Below are 26,267 nucleotides of genomic sequence, written 5' to 3'. Positions count from 1 at the left end.
ATGTTCAGAGACCTTCAGACAGCCTCTGCCAGACAACAGAATTTTGAAAGCAAGCGTGATTAGAATAAGCCTTTATGGTTCACAATCCTATGATTCTTCATAATAATCTTGGCAACCACTATATTGGGTTTGATCACCTATTCTGTAGTTTTCATACTTCAGTGATGACTTTGCATTCAGGAATGATTTCATTTTATGGTAGTTTCTTTCAGCAATCATTCACTTTTCCTTAAGTTTTTAGGGGCGGATCTTAAGGCCTGGCAAAATGAGAAAACATGAATAATGAAAAAACTGTGTAGCGCATTTATGATATGACAAATTTTGTTAATGCGCTGAAATACGAAATTTCTCGGACGTTTCGAGAAAAAATGCCCCTGTTTCCAGAAACACCCGTAGCGTGCGCATGTTTCCCCAATGTTTTCCAGTTTTGCCACACGGTAAACATTGTTTCCAGCGTCAAGTTCCAAGAAGCAAGTTTGCTGCTTCTGTTACACGGCAGAAACATTTTGTGTTTCTGCGCGGCATGGGAGCATGGCAAAACGATGAAACAATTATGGAAACATGTTTCCAGCAGGGGAGCCGCACCCCCCCCCCCCCCCCCCTGAGATGACCTGTGGCTTTCTAGCACAACTGGTATTTTGTAAAAAAAATAATTCAGTTATACCATTCCCTAGTGGTGTACCCCCTCCTAAGAAAAATCCTGGATCTGCCTCTGGTTTTCCACAGCTTGTGGGCCTGATTTTCACGGGGTACAGGTAGGGTCGCTTGCGGCCACGCACTCTCTCCCTTCCCCACGACATGGGGCAATAAACACAAACTGTGTTAAGGGACGATTAAATGCAGAGGGCTACACAACGTTAGGAAGACTATGGCACAATTCTTTGTCGGATCTCACGTAGAGGGAATTTGTAGTAGTATGGCAGCTCTCGTAATAAGCTTATTCTACTGTAGCCTCCTCCGCAGGCGTCTCAAATTGAAAAGAACGAAGAAAACGAGAGAAACGCGAAAATACTGTCTTGGGCTTCCTGTGTTATGCAAACCGGAAGCGCGAGAAACAAATTTCCGTAGGGGGGTTTCTCGCGCTTCCGGTTCACATAACACAGGAAGCCCGAGCCCAATATTTTCCCGTTTCTCTCATTTTCTTCGGTTCGTTTCAATTTGAGACGCCTGCGGAGAAGGCTAATTCTACTGGTCCTCTAGTGTAGCAGTTGCTATTGTGGCTAAGGCATTGTTCCTGTTGTTTGTTCTATTGTTCTCTCAAAGGGTAGCGAGCCATTCATGTGAGACCTAGCGAAAGCTGCTACTCCGCAAAATTTGATGTCAAAACAAGGATGGAAAGGACAAGTTTGTATCAAAAACTGAAACCACAGCCAACATTTGTGTTTTACAGCAAGTGCTTTATTTCTTCACTTCTTACATTAGTAGGGATGGGTCTGACATGGGTTGACAATTTACGGCAGCCGGGCTAGATTGAATGTTTAAACAGTTGACCTGACTGGTTCATTTGTTGAGGCGTTCAGTTATAAAGGAAGACTCTTTTCATTTGACTCGCAATAGCGGTCATTACAGGAAAAACTAGCAACAAAATCCGATAGAAAACAACTTTCTCGTTCTAGGTTCGGTTATAAGAAAAACACATGTAAAGCTGCCGAATTACGAATTTAAGAAGATAGGAGCATTTCTAATAAATGCACTCATCAGAATTACCAGAACTCTGCTTAGGTTTTTTTTTTTTTGGCGTTCACTTGGAACAAGTAGGAAGAGTAAGTATTCAAGCTAACTAAATACACTAAGGGACGGACTATAAGAAATAATTGGAGAAGGGGGTAAAAAATATTCGGTGCAGGAAATTTTTAAGGCCTACTTGTCTGCAGGATTTTTTTTATTCCATTGCATTATTTCATTTTAAGCATAACCGCTTACAGGAATTTTTTTAGACAAGTTTCCCGTGCAGGATTTTTTTTGGGAAAAGTCGCCCCTCCTCCGGTTATTTCTAATGGTCCATCCCTAATGACTAGAATTTACATTCGGAAAATCTACACAGATTTACAAAAAAATTCAAATTCATTCATCCGCTCAACATTCATACACATTAACAAAATTAATTAGCTGAAAAATCAAATCACGATTAGATTTACAGGAAAAATTATGAATTTGTGCAAAAGGTTTCAGTTATTTCGACACAAGCTATATGAATTTGTCTTGGCTCTGTTTGAAGCTTTCGTAAAAAGCTCTGAAGGGCTTGGGTTTAGTTTAGAACTTAAAAGTAACCACGCTGAAATGTACATGGATAAATAGCAAAATACCAAATAACTGAAAAGGCTAAATAACTAAACAGGCAAAACAGTGCAATAGTTTTGTATTTTCAGCAGTAAGTTGTGAAATGAACTAAAAACAAGTTCAGAAAAAAGTGACGAATTAAAAATCCCTATTTACTGTATTCTTCACACTGATTTTCTTCTTCTTTTTTCTTTTTTTGTTTGTTTTCTCTCGCAAGTGTCTTATTTGCGTTGTTCTCTGTGTGAGACAGATTCCTTCACTGTTCTTTTTCTTGCCATGAAGGTGCATGCCTGGTTACTCGGCTTCTGAGTCTGTTCCCTCCTCGTCAGCGGTCTCCAACCACGTCAACCATGAGTTCACCTGCCACGTATTAAATATGTGGAATGTTAAGCCGGGTTTACACTGGCAATTTTTATGTGACAAATATATTTGATTGTGTCGACGACACAATTATTATTTGTCAGCAGCCAAAAGTCTAGTGCGCCAGTAATGGCCTTGGACAGCAGTGATACACACATAGATACGCGCGCACAGTGCCCAGTGGGAGTTTGGGAGATTGGGGACCACATATGCTGATGCAACATTTGCCACATTTTATGTGACTAGTCGTCTACAAGAGCAATTTTCGTATGTGACAACTTTTATTTGTCACATAAAAGCTAACATGCCAGCTTGTCAACAAATATATTTTCACATAAAAATTTGCCAATTTTTCTCATCTCCACGAGAAAATAAAAATTGTCACATAAAATTACTCGTGTAAACGTGCCTTAAATTTGAAGTCAGTTGGAGGGGGTGGGGGGGGGGGGGAACAATGAGAAGCACTGATCTTACCTGAAAGAGAGCTTTCCCTTTGCCAGGATACTTCTCACTCACATCTTCTTTCCATTTCAAAAACGCTTCTTCTTCCACAACTTCTGTGTCGTACAACAGCACAAACATGCGCAACAGCATGCCTGGAAAAAAAAAAAACCAAAACGGCTCTCAGTTGACTATTCAAATAAGACACAAAGGTTATCTGATCGCTATGGCAACAAAATAGTCCGAAAAGTTTTCAAGGTTCTCCTAGAACAGCTGAGAGGTATCCGATTATAATCTTGATCCAATTACAGCACAAGACTACAGCACAGCTAGAATACCCAAAGGGTTTCCAATCGGTCTGATACAATGACACTACTCTTGCAGCACCCAAAAAACTATCCGATATAACAATGATCCAATCACAATACTAACTCTATAATTCAGTTACAATTACTCCAACAGCACCCAAAGGAACTTCAGCGCCATGATCCAATCGCACTTATTTCTACTGCAAGCCCTCTTAGTTTTCTATTTTTCCAATCATGTGTCTTATTGACAATGTACTTATATTATCAATCAATCCCACAATTTATAAGAGTAATAACACAGGATGAGGTTGCCCTCCCCATCCTAGCCAGAGGCTCATGCATAAAGCACATGACAGAGATATAATAAGTACAGTCAACTCTTTTGAACGGACACAGTTTTTCAGTCATTTTTATACTGTAACTTAACTCCCTATAAGACGGACACCTCTCTTAAACAAACAGTTGGAGCCGGTCCCGACAGTGTCCGTTTTAGAGAGAGTTGACCGTATAACGTCAAGCGTTTTACCGTACCTTTAGGGAAGTTATGACTGTGGCAAAATACTTGCAGTGCATACAGCACGCTGACCTGAAAAGGGACAAAAAAGAAAAATTAACGGTAAGATTCTTAGAGTTGATAAAAAAGTATATAAATCCCCTAGTTCGTGGGTGACTTATTTACAAAATGGAAGAGAAATGTTCAACAAATCTACACGGTACACCAACATTTACCGCGCAAAGTAGTCAACATCTCAAAAGCAAGGAACTGCAAGAAAGGAAAGGCTTACAAAATGGTGCTGGGAAGGGCGAAAGGAGACAAAATGAGGAGACGAAAGGAGAGGGGAGGGGAGGGACAGCACAGGAGGGGAGGGGAGGGACAGCACAGGAGAGGAGGGGAGGGACAAACAGGCAAATCAACTTACTTGCAAGTGACTTTTCTCGTGAACAAACTTTTCCACTAGTGGCAGTAATTTCTTCAGGGTTGATTTCTCTTTCTCTAGCAGGTCCTTCTCTGGAGCCTGTGATGGGTCCAAGCTCTCAGCTAGAGTACTGTCTTTGGTTGCATACTTCAGCAAGCTGCAGACAAAAAAAATTGTATGTTATACACATGGAAAAACAAACTTTTTTCACGATCTTGTATCGTAAAGCATGCTCATGTCCATGAAATTATAATTGGTATAGATTAGTACAAGGTATGAAAAGGCTTTTTCTTTAAAACGATCAATATTTCAAGGAGGATTTCAACTTACCAAGTAGTGAGCACATTAATAAATTCTGGATTGGTGTGCCAGGAAGAGTTGACGTTATCCTACAAGAAACAACAACTACCAACTAAGAACTTAAAACTAAAGACTAGAAGTTGATAATTTCGAAAATAAACGAAATACCGTAAAATTCCGGTTACAAGCACCCCCCCCCGCTTATAAGCCCCCCACCCCCCCCTCGGTTATAGGCCCATCTACTTGGAAACAGAAAAATACATCGGATTATAAGCCCCCTCCGCCCCCCGATATAAGCCCCCCTCTGCCGGATGACAGTACTAAACAGGGTTAAATGTTGCTTTATTATGTGTTTTTAACTTCAAAACATATTTCAATCAACACTCCCGTGGCTCGTTTTGAAACGTTTTCGTTATTCCCCTTATAAGCCTTCCCCAATATAAGCCCCTCCGCTTATAAGCCCACACAAAACCCCTTACGAAGTTGTATAAGACCAGGGCTTATAACCTGAATTTTACGGTATACCACACAGTCCAATCAGTAGAATCAGAGTGAAAAAGATTCTCTTTGCCTGTCTCCATACCTTGACCCACTTGTAGATTGCAGTGACGCTGGGATCTTCTTCAATCTTGGAATAAAGATCAGCTTGGATGTGCAGCAGTGGGAACAGGAATACCAAGCTCTGTTAACAAGATGAAGTAGTACTAGGTTAAAGGGACTGTGTCACGGATTTTAGCCAAACTTAGACGTGGGAAATGAGCATCAATTTCGGCGAAATATAAAAATAACCTCTTAAAACAGTGAAGGAACATTTCAGTGACACAGCAAATTCAAAACAAGGTATGGATGGCCAAAAGCGACGAAGATTGAAACGGATTGCGATATGGGTTTTTGAAATGTTGTTGGGCTGAACAGTTTTTAAAGTTAATCTCGTTTGCTTTAACTATAAACTATAATGCCCGGGAGACGAATTTGGTTGCAATGAAGCTATGGTTTTGTCATTTAGATCCAGAGAAGAAATTTCTCTTCAAAAAGTTAGTTTCATGGCGAGTTTTTGGTAAATCTTAATAACTTATACTTTACTTAACTGTGACACAGTCCCTTTAAAAACAGAATGACAGTAGCAAAACGAGGATAAAGAAACAGAATAAAACAACTTGTTTATTGCGGTTTTCAGTAATATGTAAACTCTGAAATTCAATCCTCAACCAACGGTTTACACTTTTTGTTGCTGTCAATCATTTAGCGGACCTCTCGGGAAACAGAAGTTCGCTTCAACCAGGTCGAAATGTCTCGTCCGTCAGTTGTGAATGGTAGATTTCAATCCATGTTTTTCATGGTTGGTTGGCTGTCCCAATAGTTATGGTTGACAGCAGCAAAAAATGCAATCGTTAGTTGGAGTTTGAATTTCAGAGTTTGCACATAACTGAAAACTGCAATAATGCAAGTGTATAGATATCACAGCATACAGTCTTTCCTGAACGGACTTGTCGTCAGGTTAATATGATATCTACTTGCCTGTTTCTCCAGAATAGACATGAACTTCTCACTTGTTCTGTCTTCCTCTGTAAGCAGAACACAATAAAGTAAGATCGACAGCTAAAACTTGTCCAAAACATTCTTCAGCTCTAGTTAACAATTTCCTCAACAAAGTATGCAAATATTAATATCATTAATAATATTTTGCCATTTACCAACCTGGCAGTGAGGACTGCAGATCCAATTTGCTGTCTGTAAATTCTTTTATCAGCCACTCCTGAATAAAATGGTAGGAAGAATCAAACTAGTTATGAGCAAAGTCCCATACATGGAATATTCCGTACCACCTTCTAAAGATACAAAACAAGTACAATCACAATATAAGATAACACTAAAAAATAGCCGGGGGGGGGGGGGGGGGGCCCCCTCCTTTCCTCGCCCCCCCCCCCCCCCCCCCCCCCCCAAAAAAAAAAAAAAAAAAATTATTGAAAAATTATTAGGGCTTTGACACTACATACGATTATGAACAAACCCCAGAAAACTCTTAAAAACAGAGAAGTGTATAGGCTTAAAACTTTGTATGAAGGGAACATCTGTTCATATTAAAAATATGTGAATAAAAAAATCTCTGTATAATCATTGGGTCCATTGAGTTTGAGACTAGGGTCTAGGAATCCCTTCCCCATATTAGACCACAAAAAGCTCAAAATTGCCCAGCTCATCTATACATTGTACTCCCCATCTCAAACAGGAAGTAGGAGGATGATGTTATTTTTAGATAAGCAGAAAGATAAATTTGATACTAATTTTTTCTCCATTTAAAGACCTAATCTCTACCCTGGGTACCAGAGGATTTTTTCTCGCGCGCAGTGCAATAAAGACATGACTGACACCGGAAAGCACGCAAGAAAAACCTCTGGCATCCAGGGTACCCAATCTTAAACTAAAAGGTCAAAATTGGAACCCCACTGCAGACTTTGAAGGGTAACAAATGGACCCTGTCCAGCAACACCTCCCCCCCCCCCCCCCCAACCTGGGACCTAACACAACAAACACACAAGCACAAGGCAATAAATAGAGAAGAAATACAAACAATCCCTACCTGTCCCTTTAAGGTCTCCAGTTCCTTCAGACACAACAGGAGGGTAGGGTAGAAATTCCCATTTTCTGTTATGGAGCTCACCTCAATTAGATTCAAGATTTCCTGTTGTCAAATCAAGTTGGATAATATCAACGTTGGTTGAACTCAATATTGCAGTTGCATTAGAATATTTTAGAATAAAAAATGTTTTGTTGAAACTGTTATAAGTTGTTGCTGTACGTGTTATGAAAATTTAGGACACTTCACACCCAAAAAAATAATAGCATATGATACAAGAGAAACATAGCATGATAAATTTTGCATTAACTGAAAGACTCGGAAAAAAATGGGGTTTGAACCCACAACCCTCCGTGACTAGAGAAAGAAAAAAAATATGTCTCCACCAAATGACAATTTAAATTTCACTTGATGCAATAACTATACTTATACATTTTTTAGATATTTAAAATAATTTGTACTTCATTCTTTTTTCAAGTCATATCCCCAGCTTAGACCTGATAACAGTCTGTTATCTTTTGTCAATACCTGTGTCACAGCCTTAGCAATGAACTGTGCCATTTGTTTCTTGACTTTCACTTCTTCTTCTGTGTCACGGTTCTTTTCCAACACACTGGAGACTCCCTACGAAACAGTGAACATATGTTACTCAACTGAGTAGCCAGGGCACACGTTTTTAAAAGTCAGAACAGAAAACTGCACAGCTAGACAACATCCCTCACTTTAATTTCCAGTAAAATCAGAGAAAGAAAAGGTGTGTTGGCCTAATGGTTAGTGTAAGCTGGACTCTGGTTTGTGCAGTCTGGGTTCAAGTCCTGGTCGGTTTCACTACCTTATAGTTCTTGAGCAAGACGCTTTACTCTCATTATGCCTCTCTCCACCCAGGTGTATAAATGGATAATGGCAAATTTCATTTCTGAGGGTAACCCTGTGATGGACTAGCATCCCATTTGAGGGGGGGGGGGTAGAAATACTCCACATCACTTTATGGTAAGGAAGCAGGGATAAGCTCTGGGCTTATGAGCAAAAAACAAACACAAAACACAAACACAAACCTACATGTAGATCAGTGAAGTCACTGACACTTTCACAAACTTCACAATTTGCATATTCTCTGACAGATTTCACTGGTTTTCTCAACTCTGGTAAGAAGCTTAATTTAAAAAACACCCATTAGCTTAGTTTTGATCTTATTGATTTCTATCAACCTTGTTAGTTGATCTGGGGACTTGGCCACCTGTCAACCATCACAAGATGCAGAATCTTCAAACTTGCAGCATGCAATGTTGAAATTGGAGTCAACAGGTCAGGCAACTCACCTTGATAAAAACATCTGCTGTTAGTAGCTGTGACTTGTGCAATGAAGCAAACAGCTGACTGAAACATTCACTATCCTCTGTATCAAGACATGCTGTCAACAGCTGACTGACAAGACTTGTCAAGTACCTGAAATTACAAACAAAAACAACTTGAATGACATGAATGATATAGGTGCTTATATAGCGCATTTACAAAGCTCAATGCGCTTCACAGTTAGAAGGCAGCCGCTATCCAAGTCCATGTATATGATCTCATCACACCACCCAACCCATAGAATAGAAACACACCACAACACCGGGAACTTTATGCCCTACTCTTTACGATGAGTGTGTGGTTTCTTTAACGTCCCCTGCTAATTGTAACACTGAAGATGCAGGAGACGGGGCCTACGGTTTATCGTCCTTTTCCGAGAAGACTAGAACGCCTAACCATTTGGAGATGTAATTACAAAGGCAGCACGTTCTCCTCAATTATGACCCTGAGTGTTGGTCCGGTCTGGGAGTCGAACCCGAGCACCTTCCGCACGGCAGTCCGGCACTCTACCAACTGAGCTAACCGGTAACTGAGCTAACTATTAACTGATAGCACTTGCTTACAATCTACATGTAGCTCATGTCAAAATTTACATGAAGGCAGCACCCTAAACCAAGTTGCCAGAAGATTGCCCTGATGTGAAATCAAGTTGTTCCTAGTTCAAGATTTAAAATACTACCGGTAGTTTAAATAGAATTTTTAATGGGACGAGAGAGGACTTCACAAGCCCCACTCCTGCAAATAGCAGGTCTTTACAGCTGTGTACCTTTGTCCTTTGATGTCCTTGGCAGCTTTCGTCGCTGCATCAATGTCCTTGGACTCCAAAAAGTCAGCAACAATGCTCTCCTGTACAAATGAAAACATCAAGTGTTACACAAATGTATGGCTGTAGAATGATGAAATGCCAAGACTCCTGATTTTGAGTGCAAGATCAAGAAACTCATATTTAATCTAGTTTAGCAGGGTTTATAGCCTTTAAGCTGTTGTAAACCTTGGAACTCAGTTGTAAGATCCCACTAGCAGCTCAACCTGGGTTTGCATAGGAGAAACACAGCTAGAGATCAACAGACAAAGAATGCACCTACAAGAAAACATGCTCACCACTTGTTTCATGAGATCAGCTGTGGTGGGTGCTGGCTTGTTTTGTTTCTTTGCCTTCTCGATTATGGGTGGAGCAGTAGCTCTGTTTAAGGGATCCTGAAACAATGCATGTACATTACAAATTACTACATAAACTGTGGATACATTATCATGAAAATAATTATATCATCAATGAATGCATCTTAAAAAAACTCATTAATAATTCATAAAGAAAATACAAAAGAAATTAATTTTTAATGAGTGCCTTTATATCTGATAAAGACACGGCTGAACTTTACGTCCAATTTTCTAGGCCAAAATAACCCCAAATCTAAATATTAGTGCAAGAATGAGTTGATCTACATCAGAAGATTTTTAAGCTGTTCAATAAATTCGCAATTCGTGTTTTATCAAGTCCAAAACACTAGGCTGCGCCTCGTGTTTTAAACTTGATAAAACACTGCTGCTCATTTATTAAACATTACATAAACATTACATTATCAATACAAAGTGTTTCTAAGCTGAGCTTTCTCACCAGTGGTTTTTGAGCTGGTGGAGTTTGAGATCTGCCACCAGTAACACTAGGTCGTTGAGATGCAGCCATTGAATCCCTTGCTGGCCTCAAACTTATCTAGAAACCAAAGAACAGTACATAGTAAAAATATATCCTGAAATAATAGCAAACAAAAAACATAAAACAATGCCTAGTTCTGGCATAAAGAATGTACATGTCAGAGCAGAGTATGAAAGTAGTACAGGCCAGAAATGCAAGTTGTAAGAGAGCACCGTCTCTTGACCACTCCGACTTGTCCCTTCCTATAGCATCAAATTTTGAATGGGATACATGTACCTCAGTAAATTGCACCTTTATTGGCAGCTATGTAATAATTAAATATCATACCTCTCCATCTGAATTCATGTGATTTTGTCTTGATGTTGGTCTCCAACCACCTGTTTGTAATTAAAAACTTGCATCAACAGAGTAGTAAAAATTTCAATCAATCAATCAGTCAGCCATTCAGTCAGTCAGTCATTTAGTTGTCAGTCAGTCAATTAGTCAGTCAGTCAGTCAGCCAGTCAGTCAGTCATTCAGTCAGGCAGTCAGTCATTCAGTCAGTCAGTCAGTCAGTCAGTCAGTCAGTCAGTCAGTCATTCAGTTGTCAGTCAGTCAGTCAGTCAATTAGTCAATTAGTCAGTCAGTCAGTCAGTCAGCCAGTCAATTAGTCAGTCAGTCAGTCAGTCAGTCAGTCAGTCAGTCAGTCAGTCAGTCAGTCAGTCAGTCAGTCAGTTGAAAGTATTGTTTGGCATGCCCTGCTAACAATTTACTTTATAGTTTTAAGATTGATTGATGACTACAATAGTCTGTAGTTTGTTTCAGTAGAGATTACATGACAAAGTTAACAATGATTATTTGAATGTATAAGTTTAGGTTTCATACTTCATCCTAGCAAACTGTGCACAGTGGTCTGATAAGTGAGTTAATATATACCTCCTCCTCCTCCTCCTCCTCCTGGTCTGGCTGTGAAGTGGGATGGTGGCGTGGTGCTATGTTTTGTTGACAGATCAGCCCATGGGTCTCGAGGAGCAAACTGATTGTAATCGTCCTCATTGTATCTACCAGAAAAACATTCATTCACCAATTCATGTTTAGTTCAAATACTTTTATTACCAATGCCATTCATTTATTTCAATAAAACACTATGGAGATCTGGTGTTTTATCTCTAAATTAACATAAGATGTCCTCATGTTAAATAAGAAATAGTTTTATTATTACAAGTTAGTCTAATAAATAGCTAAGTAATAAATAATTTTATTACTTAGTTATGTCTTGCAGTGATGAGTGTATGCCTCCCTTTGCAAGACCCCCACAATGTAGCTGTAGTACCCCTTTGAAATCAATGGGTAAAAGTTAACAACCAACCCTCCAAGTTTATTTTTTTTTCCTTAGTGGCCATTTGGCCACCAACTACTCAAGTTTTGGTCGCCAGTGAAAAATTTTAGTCACCAAATTAAGCTGATGCTTTCAATCTTTCCTCTCAATTTTAGTCGCCAGGCTGGCGACCTTGGTTCAAATTTAGTTGCCAGCTCCAAAATTTTAGTTGCAGTGCGACCAAAATGGTCTTAACTTGGAGGGTTGACAACAGTTTAAAAACCCTCCATTAATTAACACAATGACTAAGCCAGTGACTTAGTCCTGGTTCCCATCACATACAAACACCTCATTTTTAATCTCCCATTAGTGAACATCTCTTCTTAGTGCACAATTTTTCCGATCCTAAGAGTGTCCACTTACATGAGGTTTGACTGTGTATAACTCCTTGTCTTGTAATTCTTTACTGTAGTTAGTTTATTTAGATCAACTCAGCCACAAGGTAAACTGAAAGTTATTTTCTTAACACCTGTATACAGGAATTGTCTTCCAGTTACCTCAAACCAAACCCAGCCCTTTCTGGCACTCCACCGGAACCAAATTCATCAAACCGTGGACCTGATGGACGAAAGCCATTGTCTGTGACAAATACATCATTCATTCCACGGCTGTGAGTGTGCTCTGACATCCTGCCGCCTCCTCCGCCTCCCATGCCACGATTCATCCAGTTGCTGTGAGCGTGTGGTGGGGTGTTTCTTGGCATGTGACCATGGGCAGGCACAGGGTAACCAGGTCGACTACCATGACCCTGTGGTAAACAAACACGGCATGAACTGACAGAAGTAAGGCATTCTTAAAATGTAATCAACCTTGGTACTCCCTCTAGACAACCCTCCAAGTCAAGACGTTTAGTCACCCTGGGGACTAAAATTTTGAAGCTGGCGACTAAAGTGGAACCGAAGTCACCAGCCTGGCGACTGAAATTGAGAAGAAGGATTGAAAGTGCTAGGCTTAATTTAGCGACTAAAATTTTTCACTGGCAACCAAACTTGAGCAGTTGGTGGCCAAATGGAAAAAAATAAACTTGGAGGGTTGCCAGAGTTTTGAAACATACCTGATGTAGGGCACAACAAGCTCAATATGATTAGCATTTATATTGAAATTTCATCCGGGGGCTGGAAGGTGATGACCACACAAAAACTTACTTGCATCGTTTTTTTAACACAGGAATGCTGACAATACTTTACCTGCCAAGCCTCTTGGCGTATCTGCTGGATCATCTTTGGGCTTGCCTCATGTGCAGACTTCCGTGGAATCCACTACAGACACAAAATATAGTAAATAAATAAACTTCACAGGATTCCAGAAAAAAAAGAAACAAAATTCTATTGAAACCTAACCATTCATGCATGTTAAGTTCCCCTGAAAAATTTTCTTTCTTACTTTGCACTACAGACAAACACGTACACATACATGCATCTCAAGTTCAAACAAATACAAATGAAATAGCCATCGTCAACACCGCTTTAAGGTTTACCTTCCCCCCCCCCCCCCTTCCCCCAAAACGCGCTAAACAATCATTACGGTACATGCAAGAAAATGATAGAACTTTTATTGGTGCAAGATACTGTTGAGCCTCATGTAAGCATCACCCTTAGCACAAGAGAAACTGGTCACATAAGACAGAAGACTTCTTTTAAGAGTCTATACATGTGGACGAGACCACAACTGCCTGCCACATAGGAGATCAGAGTTGTACACCAACAGGAAGTGTTCCTTAGCTGTGATTGGGAAGCAGGTAATATTCAATGATGCCACGCAATTCATGAATTAAGAATTCATATTTACCTTAGCACTCCGTAGGTCTATGACATCCTCAATCATGAACCTGATACGAACTGGGAAGTCACTGCGATCTAAGAGCTGCTGGATTCGCTCAAAGTACTGATCCATTAAAGGCTGTGTAATAAAACAAAAATCACAGAGTTGAAAATACAACAGAAATGAACCACACATTATGACTGAGAAATTATCTTGGAACATCCTAGTTTAGTTGATAAGTGGCGTGGCAGGCATAGTCATGCAATATATCATAGAAAAATGTATCAGAATTAATTCCTTACAGGAAGAGCACATCAGATTATTATGCACCTTAGCTTTGGGAATATCCAGTCTTGGCCCCACAGTTCTCATCAAGTGACAGAGACACTCCATGGATTCTGACAAGTCTGCCATTGTTGCTCGTTTCTTCTTGTCCAACAGCTGTGAAAAGAAAACAACATTTAGGTCCTGTTAACCACTTTACTCGTGAGAGTGATCAACATCCACATGTAATATCTCTTTACAGTGGAACCTCGATTATACGGACCTCAATTATCCAGACTTTTTACTCTAGTCCCAATTTTTTTATGAATATTTATAAGCTGTATTATTTATTAAAAAAAAACAAAGTCCTAGAAAAACCCAATACATGTAGGTCTTTCAAATGACTGTTTAAAACTTACAGCATATTTTCTGTTTCGTTTTCAAAATTGACAAGTGCAATGAGACAAACAAATATTCTGATGCATTCAACTGAATTCTGATTTATTCTTAAAAATAATGTTTTATTTGCCGCATTCCTTTTGTTTACATTTTTATCTTATTAATATTCATATTTTCTATTATCCAGACTCTCGATTATCCAGCCTATTTACTTAAGTCCCAATGAGTCCGGATAATCAAGGTTTGACTGTACTACATCAAACCAATATCAAGCAGACTGGTGCATTATAAGAATAAAGAAAATCATCAAACTGATTGAAATATTTATTTCAAGATCAAACGTCAAATTCTCAGAAATAACAAGACATACAAAATCAGTAAGAATAATTTATGTATTCCAACCTTGAAACTGTAACCTGGGTGAAATTTGTTATAAACTATATCAAAGCAAACACAACATTGTAAGGTACCAGAATGGTAATTTGTTATGTAATTTGTTATGTAATAACATTGTTACCAGTACTTATTTTTAATGTAGTTCATTCATACCTGTTTGATGCACTTGTGTACAATGGCCTCATGCAACATGTCGTACTTAGCAAGTTCACCTGGAAAGAGAACAGCACCCGTCATGTGACATAATAAGCAAAGCAGTTTTTTTCAAACTGTGCGTCCCAAAAACACTCAAGTGATAAACAACACAGAGCATAGACCTGGGACGGATCCAGGATTTAACAGAAGGGGGTTCGATATTAGGACCGCCGAAGGCGGTCCCCTTTAGGGGGGTCTGGGGGCATCCCCCCCGGAAAATTTTGAAATTCAAGTCCTCGGTAATGCGATTTCCAACATTTTGAGGCCAAGTCAGTGTGTTTTAATGCCTTATATTTTTTAAGTCAAAGTGCCACTCTTTTGCATCAAAATATTGCAAAGGTACGCTAAAACTATCAAAAAATATGTATTTGGATTCAAATTTAATTTTACAAAACTATACTGCATTTTAACTTTTTTCAATTTTGTGTCTCATCAAAGACGGGATCAACAAGAAGCATTCTTCGGTGGAGGGGGACAGGGGGGCGGGAGCCCGGGAGAAAAGGGTCGGGAAGCGGGAGGAGAGAGGCCGGGAAGCGGGATTCTTAAGGTGGCGGGAACCGGGAGAAAACGAGTGAAGTTTCGTAACATTTCATGATATTTCGCAATAGACATGGAACAAACAGGAGAGAACAGCTACGGAAAGGGCCGGGAGGCGGGAGTAAAAGGTACGGGAAGCGGGAGTAAAAGGTGCGGGAGGCGGGAGGTTCAGACTCCCCTGTCCCCCCCCCCCCACTCTTCGGGGGTATTTTTCCACAAAAATTTGAACTTCAGCATCATTGTTAACAGGCTTTTCTTAATGAATGTTTATCAATGCCAATTCAAGCCTAATGTTCTTTCCGTTGTCAGAGTGGTCTGTAAATATCCTTTGACAAGTTTCAAAGTGCTGTTTGCTCGCTCGTCAGCCGGGCTGAGGTGCAGAGATTCCAACCCTAAGAAATGAAAAAAAGGGAAGGTTTGGAGCGGCGTAGCCGCGGCCACGAGCACTGAAGGTGTGAGCTTCCCCGGAAAAGTTTTTGAAAATATAGGCCTCTAAGATGCCATTTCCTGCATTTTGACATCAACGACGGACAGAACGACTTCAAAAACCACACACGAATGAACGCAAAACCTTGCACGAAGTCGAGGCGATCCACTGTATTACCTCGCCGACAAAACCGCGGGTTCATGCTAGGATTCCCTGAAGATCCAAGAAGGTAAAAGAAGCCTAAGGTACCACAGAACAACGACAAAGGATCGTGCTTAAACGACTAGTGAAGATTACCTTTCTTTGCTAGAAGAGAGTTACAAAAAATCGGGAGAATATTGAGTGAAAACGGGATGCCGGAAACGATCGCGGTATAGTGCAAGCAATTCGTAGCAAACAGCAGGGGTTTCAATAAGTTTTGGCACAAGTGGGTAGAATATAAAAACAGGCGGGTATCAATGGAAGGCCCAACGGGCCTTCCCCCTCTAGGGGGGTCCGGGGGCATGCCCCCCCGGAAAATTTTGAAATTCTATACTCTCGTAGGTGCATTTTCCTGCATTTTGGGTACTTTTAAGATTACTTTGTTGTATGTATGAAGTCAACCAGTGTAAACAGATCTGAAGAAAGTTGTGTTACTCAGAGACAGATCTGAAGAAAATTATGTTACTCAGACAATAATGTCTATCAAGGAAGAGCACTCTTTTAATGCCCAAGTTGCCAACACATGTGAAAACTTTATTTCTTTTCTAATGCTTAAGAGTCTCCAACATCTACCCAGTGGACCGGTTCATGATATTTTCAGTCTTTTGCTGAATGGACTTTTACATGTAAGTTATCAAACTACGCTGTTTTAGAGCAAGGTTTGTTCTAAAAGCAAATAAAATCTAAATTGTGACAAACCTACTTACATGCATACTAGAAGAAGTTTATTGTATGTCCAACCTCCAACCATAGAGTGAACAGTGTGGTGTGTCTCTCCTTTTAACTTCAAATTACAATGTAACTAACAATAAAACAAGTTGTCTCACAATGAATGTGGTCATTTTGATTGAAAGTCATAGTTACCACATTGTGCAGAGAAGATAAGTTTTGAATGACATAACATTTTTCCGGTATTGTCACAGACTCACTGTTACAGTGTTACATGTATAAGAAAGGTTGAGTGCCTAAAAAGTAAAAACGTTAATTAAGTGTTTAGCCCTGGTGTTTAGTATTCATCTTCACTTTCAAAGGCAGAATCATCCGAATCATAACTTCCACCATCATCTACAACTGGGAGCTTGAAGACTTCAACAGCAGCTTCCACCTCTGCCTGAACACTAGCTTCTTCTGCGTCTTCAGTTTGGACAGCAGAATCAACGAGAACAGCAGCCTGAACTTCGCTTTGGGAATTTCCAGAAGCAACAGCACCAAGACTAGCACGGGGTGGGAGCTTCCTTCGTTTCTTTGCCTTATTCCATGTTTCAACAGATTCTTTAATGAGCCCTTGTGCCTCACTCACAGGTGGTCCATTGATGGTGATGTGCAGCAGTGCCTCCAACATCTGATTCGTAATACTGCTCCGGAGTCTGCTCTTAACCCTTTTAACAGCGCTAGCTCCTCTCTCAGGCCATGCATTTGACATAGGCAGGGAAATAATGATTTCGGCAATCCATACCAACTTAGGGTAAAAGTGACCATACTCTGTACGCATTGAAAGTAGCCGCTTCAGACTCCACTCAGTTGGGGTGACATTGCCAAGATCCTGAGGAATCTGCTCTTTCCACAGAAGAAGGTCATACTTCAATTTCTCCCACTCTGCTTTCACTTGCTGTTGAGCTTCTTCGTCATCTTGAAAGTAATGCATTGAGAGTGTGGCCATTTCCTTCAACCCATAGCTGGAAAACTCTGATGTGCCACGGTTTGGAATTGCGTTTGGGTTAAAGATGGCAAATGCAGAGATCACTGGCATTGAATCTTTAAAACGAGAATCAATGTTCTCCTTTAGAGCCTGGATGTACTTCTTCAAAAGGTTGCGAAGAACTTGTATGTCACGATCATTGGTCTTGAACCCACAGGTGCCAAGCCGTCCATTCTCCTGAACATCAATCTGAAGTTGGGTGATGGGGGTTTCATCTTGTGCTATCTTTGTTAGCTTGTCAGTTGTGTATGTGATGGCTGGTAGAACGTGGCCAAAGTTGACGGTGCCTCGCTGAAATACTCTGCTCAATGCGGCAAGCTCTGGAAGAACAGCCTTCAAAATGTAGATTGTGCCAATAAACTTAAAGTTTTTCATCTGAGACAGCAGATATGAAACCATACCATCTTTGTCATCAATGACATTGACGGCCTGCCCAATTGGGACAAAATCTTCATAAACCCCATCTACAGCGTTGCTAGTTGAGAGCCAACGGGTTCTGCAAGCTTTTCGGACCTTCTTTGCGACTACAGACCTTGCTTTTTCGGACAGATTCATCTTGCGCCACGATTCTTGTGCTTTGACCAGAACAGCAGTTCGCTTTGGTGATTTGGCAAAAAACTTCCAGAGCTGGAAAAGCACTCCTTCGACTTGTGCAATGTACTTTGTCTCATCACTCGCACCAGCACAAGCAAGGGCAAGTTTGTGACAGATACAATGCACATTTATCAGCTTGCTATTGAGTTGCTTCAATCGGGCAGCTACACCACCTTTTGGGCCAGTCATCACCTTTGCGCCATCACTTACCAGACTCATCAGCTTCAGGATGTCAAGTTCACATTTGTCGAGATTGTCTGTAATGCACTTTGTAATCGTCTCGGCGTTCGCAGATGACGAGGTTTCCAGGACGTTGTCAACAAAAAGAAATTTCACCACAGCCTCTCCATCATCTGAAACATACTGAACAAAAGCTAACAACTGTTCCATGACTGCAATGTCGGTTACCTCGTCAACCAACAGACCAAATGCTTTGGCTTTCTGTAGCGCTTCAACCACCTTCAGCTTCAGTACCCTGCCTAAAGTCAAAAAGATCTCGATGGTTGACCCAGCAGAGCGATGGCGAAAATGCTTCATATTCTCAAGCCCAAGCATTTGAAGTAGATTTAGAAGTGATAGAAATTTCTTGTTGGCCATCTCCTCTTTTGCCAACCAGTACACCGACATAAATGCATTCCTTAGGACTTCATCTCTGCTCTTTCCTTGCTCCTCAACTTCTTTCTGGAAAACAGACACTCGACTGAGCATCTCTGCCTCTACAGCTGCTGCATGCTGAGCACTTTTAGCATGATCTTTCAGAGCATCTGTTTTCAATCGCTGTGCGGGGATGAGGTTATAAACCTTGCTATTGTTCTTGGTATTTGCCGTGTTGTGTTTCTTACATAACAGACAAAACATGCCCCCTTTCTCACTATCTGCCTCTTCCTTGTAAATAAGCCACCATATGCCAGTACATGAGTCGTAGGCCAAGTTGCGATCGCTAACCCACTGGTGCTTGAAACGGTCTCGTTTTAGGGCGGCATTTCTTTCCTGCTCCTTTTCAGTTAAGCCGAAACAATTACTCTTATTGCAAGTGTAATAATTGTGAACGATTTCAGAACGACTGAAAAGGTTCAACACTGAATCATGATCACAAACTCCATTGCTCGTCTGGCTTCTTTCGTTCGTTTCCTTGGATTTTACAACATCTGCCACGGATTCCTTTGAGTTTGGGGATGGAACTGTATTTCCCTCGGTTGAGATATTTGGCTGACTGATCTCACTATCTAATGAGCTACTTTCTGAAAGATAGATCACCATTTTCCGAAATAAGACACTAGACAAAGGTAAGTTGAACATGTGATTTTTATTTTTCGTATTCGAAATGATACGCGAACGTTATGCAATAAATCAGCGCAAACTTTTCAAGTTTCTAGGCAAAACCCTAACCTTTTAATGTATTCAACTTACCCTGGGAAGAATTGACCTCGTTTGACCTTTTTTTTTTAGGTTCCGGGGCGTAAAATGCCAACAGCGTCTGCCTTTTATTTTTAGCGGCCATATTAATATTCACGCTTAGTCCCAGTCTCCCTCGATTGCAGAGTGCCTGGTAGATTTTTTTCGCGCTTTGAAACGATGATTTTACGTGTCATTACAAGACTTCGCTTCACCTTTTATGGTCCAAAGGACAGGGTAAACACCAGAATATCTTTTCTTTTTATCTTTCCTTTTCTTTCCCTAGAACCTGACAGTAATTTTATGAAATTTCTTGGTAGAAATTCGTAGCTGCGGTGAAATGATCTGGTCTGATAAGATATTCGCATTACGCTTCAAGCGGGTAGTCCGCCCATCACAAGCGGGTAGATCTACCCGCTACCCGGCTATTATTGAAACCCCTGAAACAGTAAATGTTAGGGAGCAGTTAAGGTTTAATTTGTCCATTACTTTTTTGGCATAAAAGATTGAATTTATTTACGTAACATTTTACAAGTATTTTTAGGTTAGAGGTTTTAATTTAGGGGGTTCGACCGAACCCCCCCTAGATCCGCCCCAGTAGACAACATCAGTTTACACTAGCGTTAACCAAATCACCTGGTATTCTTTGTTTAAGAAATCAAACAATACAGATTTGAAACATCTTTTTTCACGTTATCCACATAATAATTAATGGTGTTAAACAGGCAGTACCTACCAATGAACCGTATGTTTCCCAACACTTTACGTTTCGTATTAGACCGCTGTTCTTCCTCTTCCGGTGTAAGTGGACCATCTTTCGTATCAAAAGCTTCACAAAACAAGTTGAATAGAGAATAGTCATCAACATACAGTGTTATATAGCGTACAACTGTTGTCCTAGAGATTAACTCTGTAAATTGGAATTATTCTTACTACTTTTAATTAATACATTGAGGTCTTTGGTTACTAGTAATGAACAAAGATATTAAGTACCTTGACTAGCTTTAGTTCTATTGTTGAATTCTTCCTCACACTGTTTAAGCAGCAAACGTCTGAATGTCTTTAAAGCAAAAAGGACAACAGTCAGATGTTGAAAGTAATAGGAACACTAACAGACATATTAAACATAAGAGGTTCAAGTTGTCATAAAGAGGAACACTTGACAACAGAACATACCAGCTACTTACTGTAGCAGCAAATGCCTTAGAAAATGAACCCTAACCTTGTGATACCTAACAATAGTCTCCAAAGTGGCATTGAAGTGGCGGTAAACATACTTTGAAATTTAGATCAATCACAGGCCAACTTCCCCCACCTACTGTTCACAAGATTTAGGTATACAGTTCTTTTTATCAATGAAAGCAATTTAATTTCAACTTTACTGACACTCTAAAAACCAAACCTAATTTAAAAGTACTACAAGTGAAGCAATGTGTGATTGTTTAGTATCAGAAACCCATAAGGGTTGAAACATGTAACGCGCGCACACAGCTATTGAATATACATTTTGCTAAGTACCATATTGGAAACACGAAGAATTTGTACGCGAATGCTTTATACACGTAATGACACATGCAACATAATTTTTGGTTTTGCAGTAAGTTGCTTGAATTTCGACCTAAACGCCGTAAATTTCTTACAGAAACTAAAGAAATTCATTAACTGTATCGAAGCGAAGTTCTCCAGACTACTTCATGAAGATGAAACAGGAGAATTTAACCAAATTTAATTTTTTTCAATCAAGCTTGTTCAAAAACAAGATTACGCCATCGAGCGCGAGCTAGCGCGTGCTGTGAATTTATTACAAATATAGTAATTTTGATTGGTTAAATGTTTCTAGTGATTTTCCAAATATGGTACTTAGTGTAAACGTGTGTACAAACGCTTTGTACAATGCGAATCATAGGGAGTTACACGTTTCAACCCTTATGGGTTTCTGATAGTATTGTATGGACTAAGCAGTATTTTACTGTAAATGTAAATGTACTGTACTGTAATATCATGTTGCTGGTTGTTGCCATTTCAAATATTACTACCCTGATGAGGACCATTAAGGTCGAAAGGCGTTTGTAGTTTATTAAAATCATAGCTGTATGGTGCTACCAAAGAATTGTTCTTTTTAGTGTAAATGTAATTTATAACTCTTTTCTTTAAAGATTTACTCACTGAATTGCCAGTCTTTCCAGGATCGTCAAAATTTGGTGCCTCTTCACTAAGCCGCAGACACAGCTGGGCGTACATAGAACTGTACTTCGGTTCATCAAGAGCTTTTTCAAAAACCTACATACACACAGAGAAGATTGAGGTTAATTAATCATAAAAAGAACAAACTTGGGCTCCTTCTGTATACAGTATTCTTTGACTCATTACTCATCTATGAAAGCATATACTTCCTGTCAAAAAAAGTCAAAATACACATCACTTGTACCACATAACATATATAATTTATAATTATGTCCATCAGTCAATGAGACATAGATCAAAACGCTCATTTACTAGCTTAAAATACTGGCCAGTTTAAATCATGAAAACCTGGAAAGGCTTTAAAAATCTTTTATTTGTGAAGCCGGCATCGCCAAAGTTGATATATAGAAGGGACTTGAAATAACAATCAAAATTTGCATTTAAATTTTCAGAAAAAGTCTCCTGAATGAAGCCTAATCTTCTTCCTGATATACAATGCTATACATGCTCACTTACCAATAGAATCACTCCTTTAAGTATGTATTTGGAGTCGATGCCTACACCAAGTAATTCATGACAGAGTTTTTCAAATTTATCCGGAGTTAGTTTATTGAGGATCCTAAGAAAAATAGAAACATTCCTATTAACATAAAATTTCTAGCATTTGAGCAGATGATAGTTACCGGTATATTGACATGTTTATCTTACTTTCATCAAAACAGGAAGTTTCAGCCAAAATCTTGAACACCATATTGGTGATCCAAAACAAGTATAATTCCCTCCTTTTGGAAACTAGTTGGACCCTTCTTATGAAAATGCTGAATCTTAATGACTGGCTCCACCAAGGAAAAGAGCAAGTTTGTTTTTTCCAAAATCCTCAATTTTTCTTTAATTTGCTTCCACTCTGGGAGCATTAATGGCCTTGAAGATAAAAACAGCTCGCCTATGGAAACACTAACAGGGGTGGCAAAAGGTAAGTCCTAGACTTTGTGTGACAGTAAGACTGTCAAAAACAAATCAAAGGAAGGCGCAGTGACCTAAGGGTTAGAGCGCTGGACTCGGGATCAAGCAGTCTGGGTTCAAGCTCTGGCTGGGGTCACTGTGCTGTGTTCTTGACCAAGACACTTTACTCTCACGGTTCCCCGGGGGGGGTACTCCCATATGTGGCCTATATAGGTATGTGCCGCCCGATAGGGTATGGTTTTTGAGGTTCTCGGTCCTTAAATAGGGTATCATTTTTGTGTGGACTTTAGTCTACACATTGTTGTCATGCAGTTTTTTCCGATTGGGGGGTCACTTTCCGTGATAACTCGGGTTAGTGCTTTCGGAAGTTTTCGACAGTGATCGGAGAATCCGAAGTTTCGGTGAGATGGGCAGCCAAGGCAGTAAACCCAGAAACTCGATCAGTATCGAGTAAGTCGCACTTTATTCTTGAATCTAGAAGCCTTTTTTGACACAGCTTTCGAAGAACGTGTGGTGGCTTGAAAATATACATCAAGGTACAACTTCAAAGGCAGCGGTGGCGTAGATGAAAAGTGAAATAACAATCACGACGGTTGAAATCTTCATATCTAATGAGCTGAACAACTGCGGTCATAGGTCACGTTTCTTGTTTTTCACACTTTTGACTCACTTTCCACTGTTTTTGTTTCTCTGTGCGGCTTGAGCATTTTTGATTCGCATATTAAAACGAATCAAATGTCTGGTTATTTATTTATTTCAGCTTTGCCAAACACAATGAATGCACAACGAGTTGTATCAAAACAAGTTCGCTGATCATGTTGTTTTACTTGTCTTGGACTCCGGGATATAATTCACCAGAGCTCTCCATTTCTCTCAAGTAGTATATTTAACAAAAGACCGATGTCGAATTCAGAACTGAACTAAAACATTGTCATGAAAAGAATAAAAATAACATCGAACCGTAGAATATGCATATATCCAAACCGTGCGACAAAATAATTTAATTGTCGGTTCAAATAACGTCCTTCGCCGCCTCTCAAAACACCGACTTCAAGTGAATATTTCGTAAACAGAAAAATATATTTCTCCGCCTTTCTACGCAAGCTACTAAGAAATTATTTGTGAAAGCTTATTGAAAAGTTCTTATTCCAAAAAGGTTAAAAAAGAACTCATTGAAAGAAAATAAGTTTTTCGATGAGTTGTTTACACAAGCTTTACACAAAAAGTAAGGGTTGTGTAAACAAGCGATGCGAGACAGTTCACATGCTCCACGCAACATTTCTTTTTTTAATGAAAATAGTATCCTATCTTACTCGCGGTAAGGAAAAGCTTTTGGTCTAATAACTGCTGTTCTTGTAGGATTCTAGGTTTTTATTTGCATGAAAAAAGGCATTTGTCGTGAACGACGTGACAAAGGGTCACACCACGCTCCTTGACATTGCGTGACATCCCAAGCGGCAATGGTAACGTTTGTTTCTTGAAGCGTAGTACATAAGACAAGTAATAGTACACTTTGTTCTTCCAACAGTCTTGTAAATAATAAATTGATTGACAAGTTCTTTGTTTTTTCGCCTTGTATCTCGAATTACTCGATTCGAAACTTGAAGTTGTTGACTGCTACAGTAAGTCATTGATTAATTCATAATGTCAACTTTTATTCAAATGAAAGTCCACACATGTTCGCATAGCGGACTCACTTTTACTGTTATTGCTCCTTTTGGCAATGAGTTCCCGGTGTGATCCTTAGATAGGGTACCTAAATTCTATAAGCTAAAATAAACGCCCAGCTAAACCAAAAAAGATATTATAAAACTGAATTTACTGTTCAGTTATTAGTAAAGCGATTTTATAGAGATTTGTGTGTTGCCGTGCGCGGTTAGCCGTTATTTGGGTCGTCATGGAACGCTTCTCCTCCCCTTGAATAGGGTGTCATTTTTCGGTTTTGGGCCTTTAAAAGGGTATCAATTTTCGCTTTCTTTATCCTTAAATAGGGTCAGGGTTTAAGAACCTTGGCGGCACACCCCTATCCGAAATTTATGGGAGTACCCCCCCGGGCACAGTTCCCTTTCTCCCCCCAGGTTTAAAAATGGGCACCGGCGAATTTAATGCTGGGGCGGGGGGAGGAACCAGAATTTGAGTTATCGGGGTTAATTTGACCCAAATTTTGATCAAGGGAAAGGAAATTATGTTCGAGTTAGGGGGTATTCAAGTTATTCGAGTTCGAGTTAACCGAGTAAAAATGACTGAAAAGTGGGGTCAAATCCAAGGGAAATGGAAGTCAGTTTGAGTTAGCGGGGTGTTCGAGTTATCCAAGTTCGAGTTACTGGGGTTCTACTGTATTCCATTTCACACCATTTAGATTAATATGACAAAAGTTCTGTTCTTAGGTGAGAAATACAACTGATTGCTAGTAATTAAATTAAAAAAAATCGCCTGTCATCTACATGTAGCTTAAACTACAAATCCTATACATAAAGAAATAGATGGGGGTTTAAAATTTTTATGCCCAAGGATGGGGACTTATTAGAAGGGAGCTTTTATTTTAACGGAAAGGGGCATTGGGTTAATTAAAGAAAATATAAGACCATTTTGGAACGTGAAGTATTTCACATCACAACATTTGACTCAAAACTTGCCAATATAATTTCATTAACAAAAACACATTTTTTTCAGCGGCAGTATATCAAATGCAATTTATCGATTTTCTTAGCTAGAATAATTGTTATATTTTAAAGGGTTCAAAAAGACAGTTAGCTTGTGTACAATTAAGTTATCAGAAAAATTATTGACAGTTAGCTTTGTGTTGAGTTACGCGGTACGTGCATAAGTTATGCAAGTACATTGTATAAAGCTACTTGAACTACAGTACGTCAAAATGGTTCGAAACCCAAGGGCTATATCGTCTATTTTAACGAAGCAAAAGCGACCAGGATCATCGAAAAAGCTGCAACAATTAATAAAAACTAGAAAATGACATTTTTACCCGCGGACCCGTCGAAAAACCGCTTCATCGTTACGATATTGAAGTCGGTTGATCTGTGGAGGGACCCATCGTTGAAAAGCTTGCTGCAGATGAACTTGGTTTGGCTCTTGTAAAGGCAACGATGCAGGTACAACCTCCCTGACTCCGGAAAAATCCAAAGATTTTGCCCCGCGTCCGTCCACTTTTGTAACTTTTCACTTATCTACTAAAATGCGTCGTTGAAGGAAAACCTGCAAGGAAACGCCAAACAAAGACAATGATCACGCCATCGCTTAATTTCTCTCTTTCTACCGCATTTCCCGGCCTCGAGTCACTTGTACAATTTCAAAGTCGTCTTATTAAAGCTATAGGGCGAAATAGGCTGTAAAACTTACCGTAGAAGAAAAGAAAAGGGAAAATTTTTCGGTGATCTTTAGACGCTATATTCTCAATGTTTCTTCTTTATATTCTTCGAGGTTTTTTGGCATTCCCAGCATGCAATGTCGGCAAAGAATACCCATCAGGCACAGGCAGCTTGGTAGTTTCACAGGGAAACCAAGCAAACCGTGAGCAGCAAACCCAATGTCGTATGCGATTGGTTCACAGACTTCACAACTCTCCATAGATTTTGAGCAAAGGGAGAAAGCTAAAAATGCATCTAAAAATGTATTTATCGTCCATGTGGCCTGAGGAAGGAAAAAGCTTCCCTGAAAATGTATCTGGAAGTCGGAGATGAACACCG

The 26,267-nt window shown here is 39.7% G+C and overlaps 2 protein-coding genes across 5 annotated transcripts; both read right to left on the bottom strand.

Annotated features, from left to right (window-relative positions):
* Nucleotides 1-1,376: 1,376 nt before the first annotated feature.
* LOC144631735 (eukaryotic translation initiation factor 4 gamma 2-like) lies at nt 1,377-26,009 on the bottom strand. 4 transcript variants are annotated; one of them, XM_078490274.1, is made up of 27 exons: nt 25,921-26,009; nt 25,547-25,776; nt 22,117-22,219; nt 21,583-21,696; nt 20,410-20,476; nt 20,153-20,245; nt 14,522-14,580; nt 13,640-13,750; nt 13,337-13,447; nt 12,736-12,807; nt 12,046-12,296; nt 11,107-11,231; nt 10,519-10,568; nt 10,153-10,248; nt 9,639-9,734; nt 9,304-9,383; nt 8,504-8,630; nt 7,713-7,808; nt 7,188-7,289; nt 6,305-6,362; nt 6,125-6,171; nt 5,190-5,288; nt 4,637-4,695; nt 4,310-4,463; nt 3,921-3,975; nt 3,115-3,236; nt 1,377-2,640 (listed from the first exon to the last, which is right to left on the bottom strand). In XM_078490274.1, the coding sequence occupies exons 4-27, from the start codon at nt 21,655-21,657 to the stop codon at nt 2,575-2,577; spliced, it is 2,271 nt and encodes a 756-aa protein (XP_078346400.1). In that variant the 5' UTR covers nt 21,658-21,696; nt 22,117-22,219; nt 25,547-25,776; nt 25,921-26,009; the 3' UTR covers nt 1,377-2,574. The 4 variants fall into 4 exon arrangements, with proteins under 4 accessions (XP_078346400.1, XP_078346401.1, XP_078346402.1 ...); XM_078490275.1 differs by having other exon boundaries at nt 10,519-10,570; nt 11,112-11,231; XM_078490276.1 differs by having other exon boundaries at nt 10,519-10,570; nt 11,115-11,231.
* Nucleotides 15,934-19,851, bottom strand: LOC144631726 (zinc finger protein 862-like). Its single transcript, XM_078490253.1, has one exon. The coding sequence runs from the start codon at nt 19,318-19,320 to the stop codon at nt 16,735-16,737; it is 2,586 nt and encodes an 861-aa protein (XP_078346379.1). The 5' UTR covers nt 19,321-19,851; the 3' UTR covers nt 15,934-16,734.
* Nucleotides 26,010-26,267: the final 258 nt, after the last annotated feature.

This window comes from Oculina patagonica, chromosome 12, assembly GCF_052425735.1.
Source record: "Oculina patagonica isolate OP01 chromosome 12, crgOcupat, whole genome shotgun sequence".
NCBI classification, from domain to species: domain Eukaryota; kingdom Metazoa; phylum Cnidaria; class Anthozoa; order Scleractinia; family Oculinidae; genus Oculina; species Oculina patagonica.
Note: the sequence above shows the minus strand (reverse complement) of the source record. Positions and strands in the feature narration are given on the sequence as shown.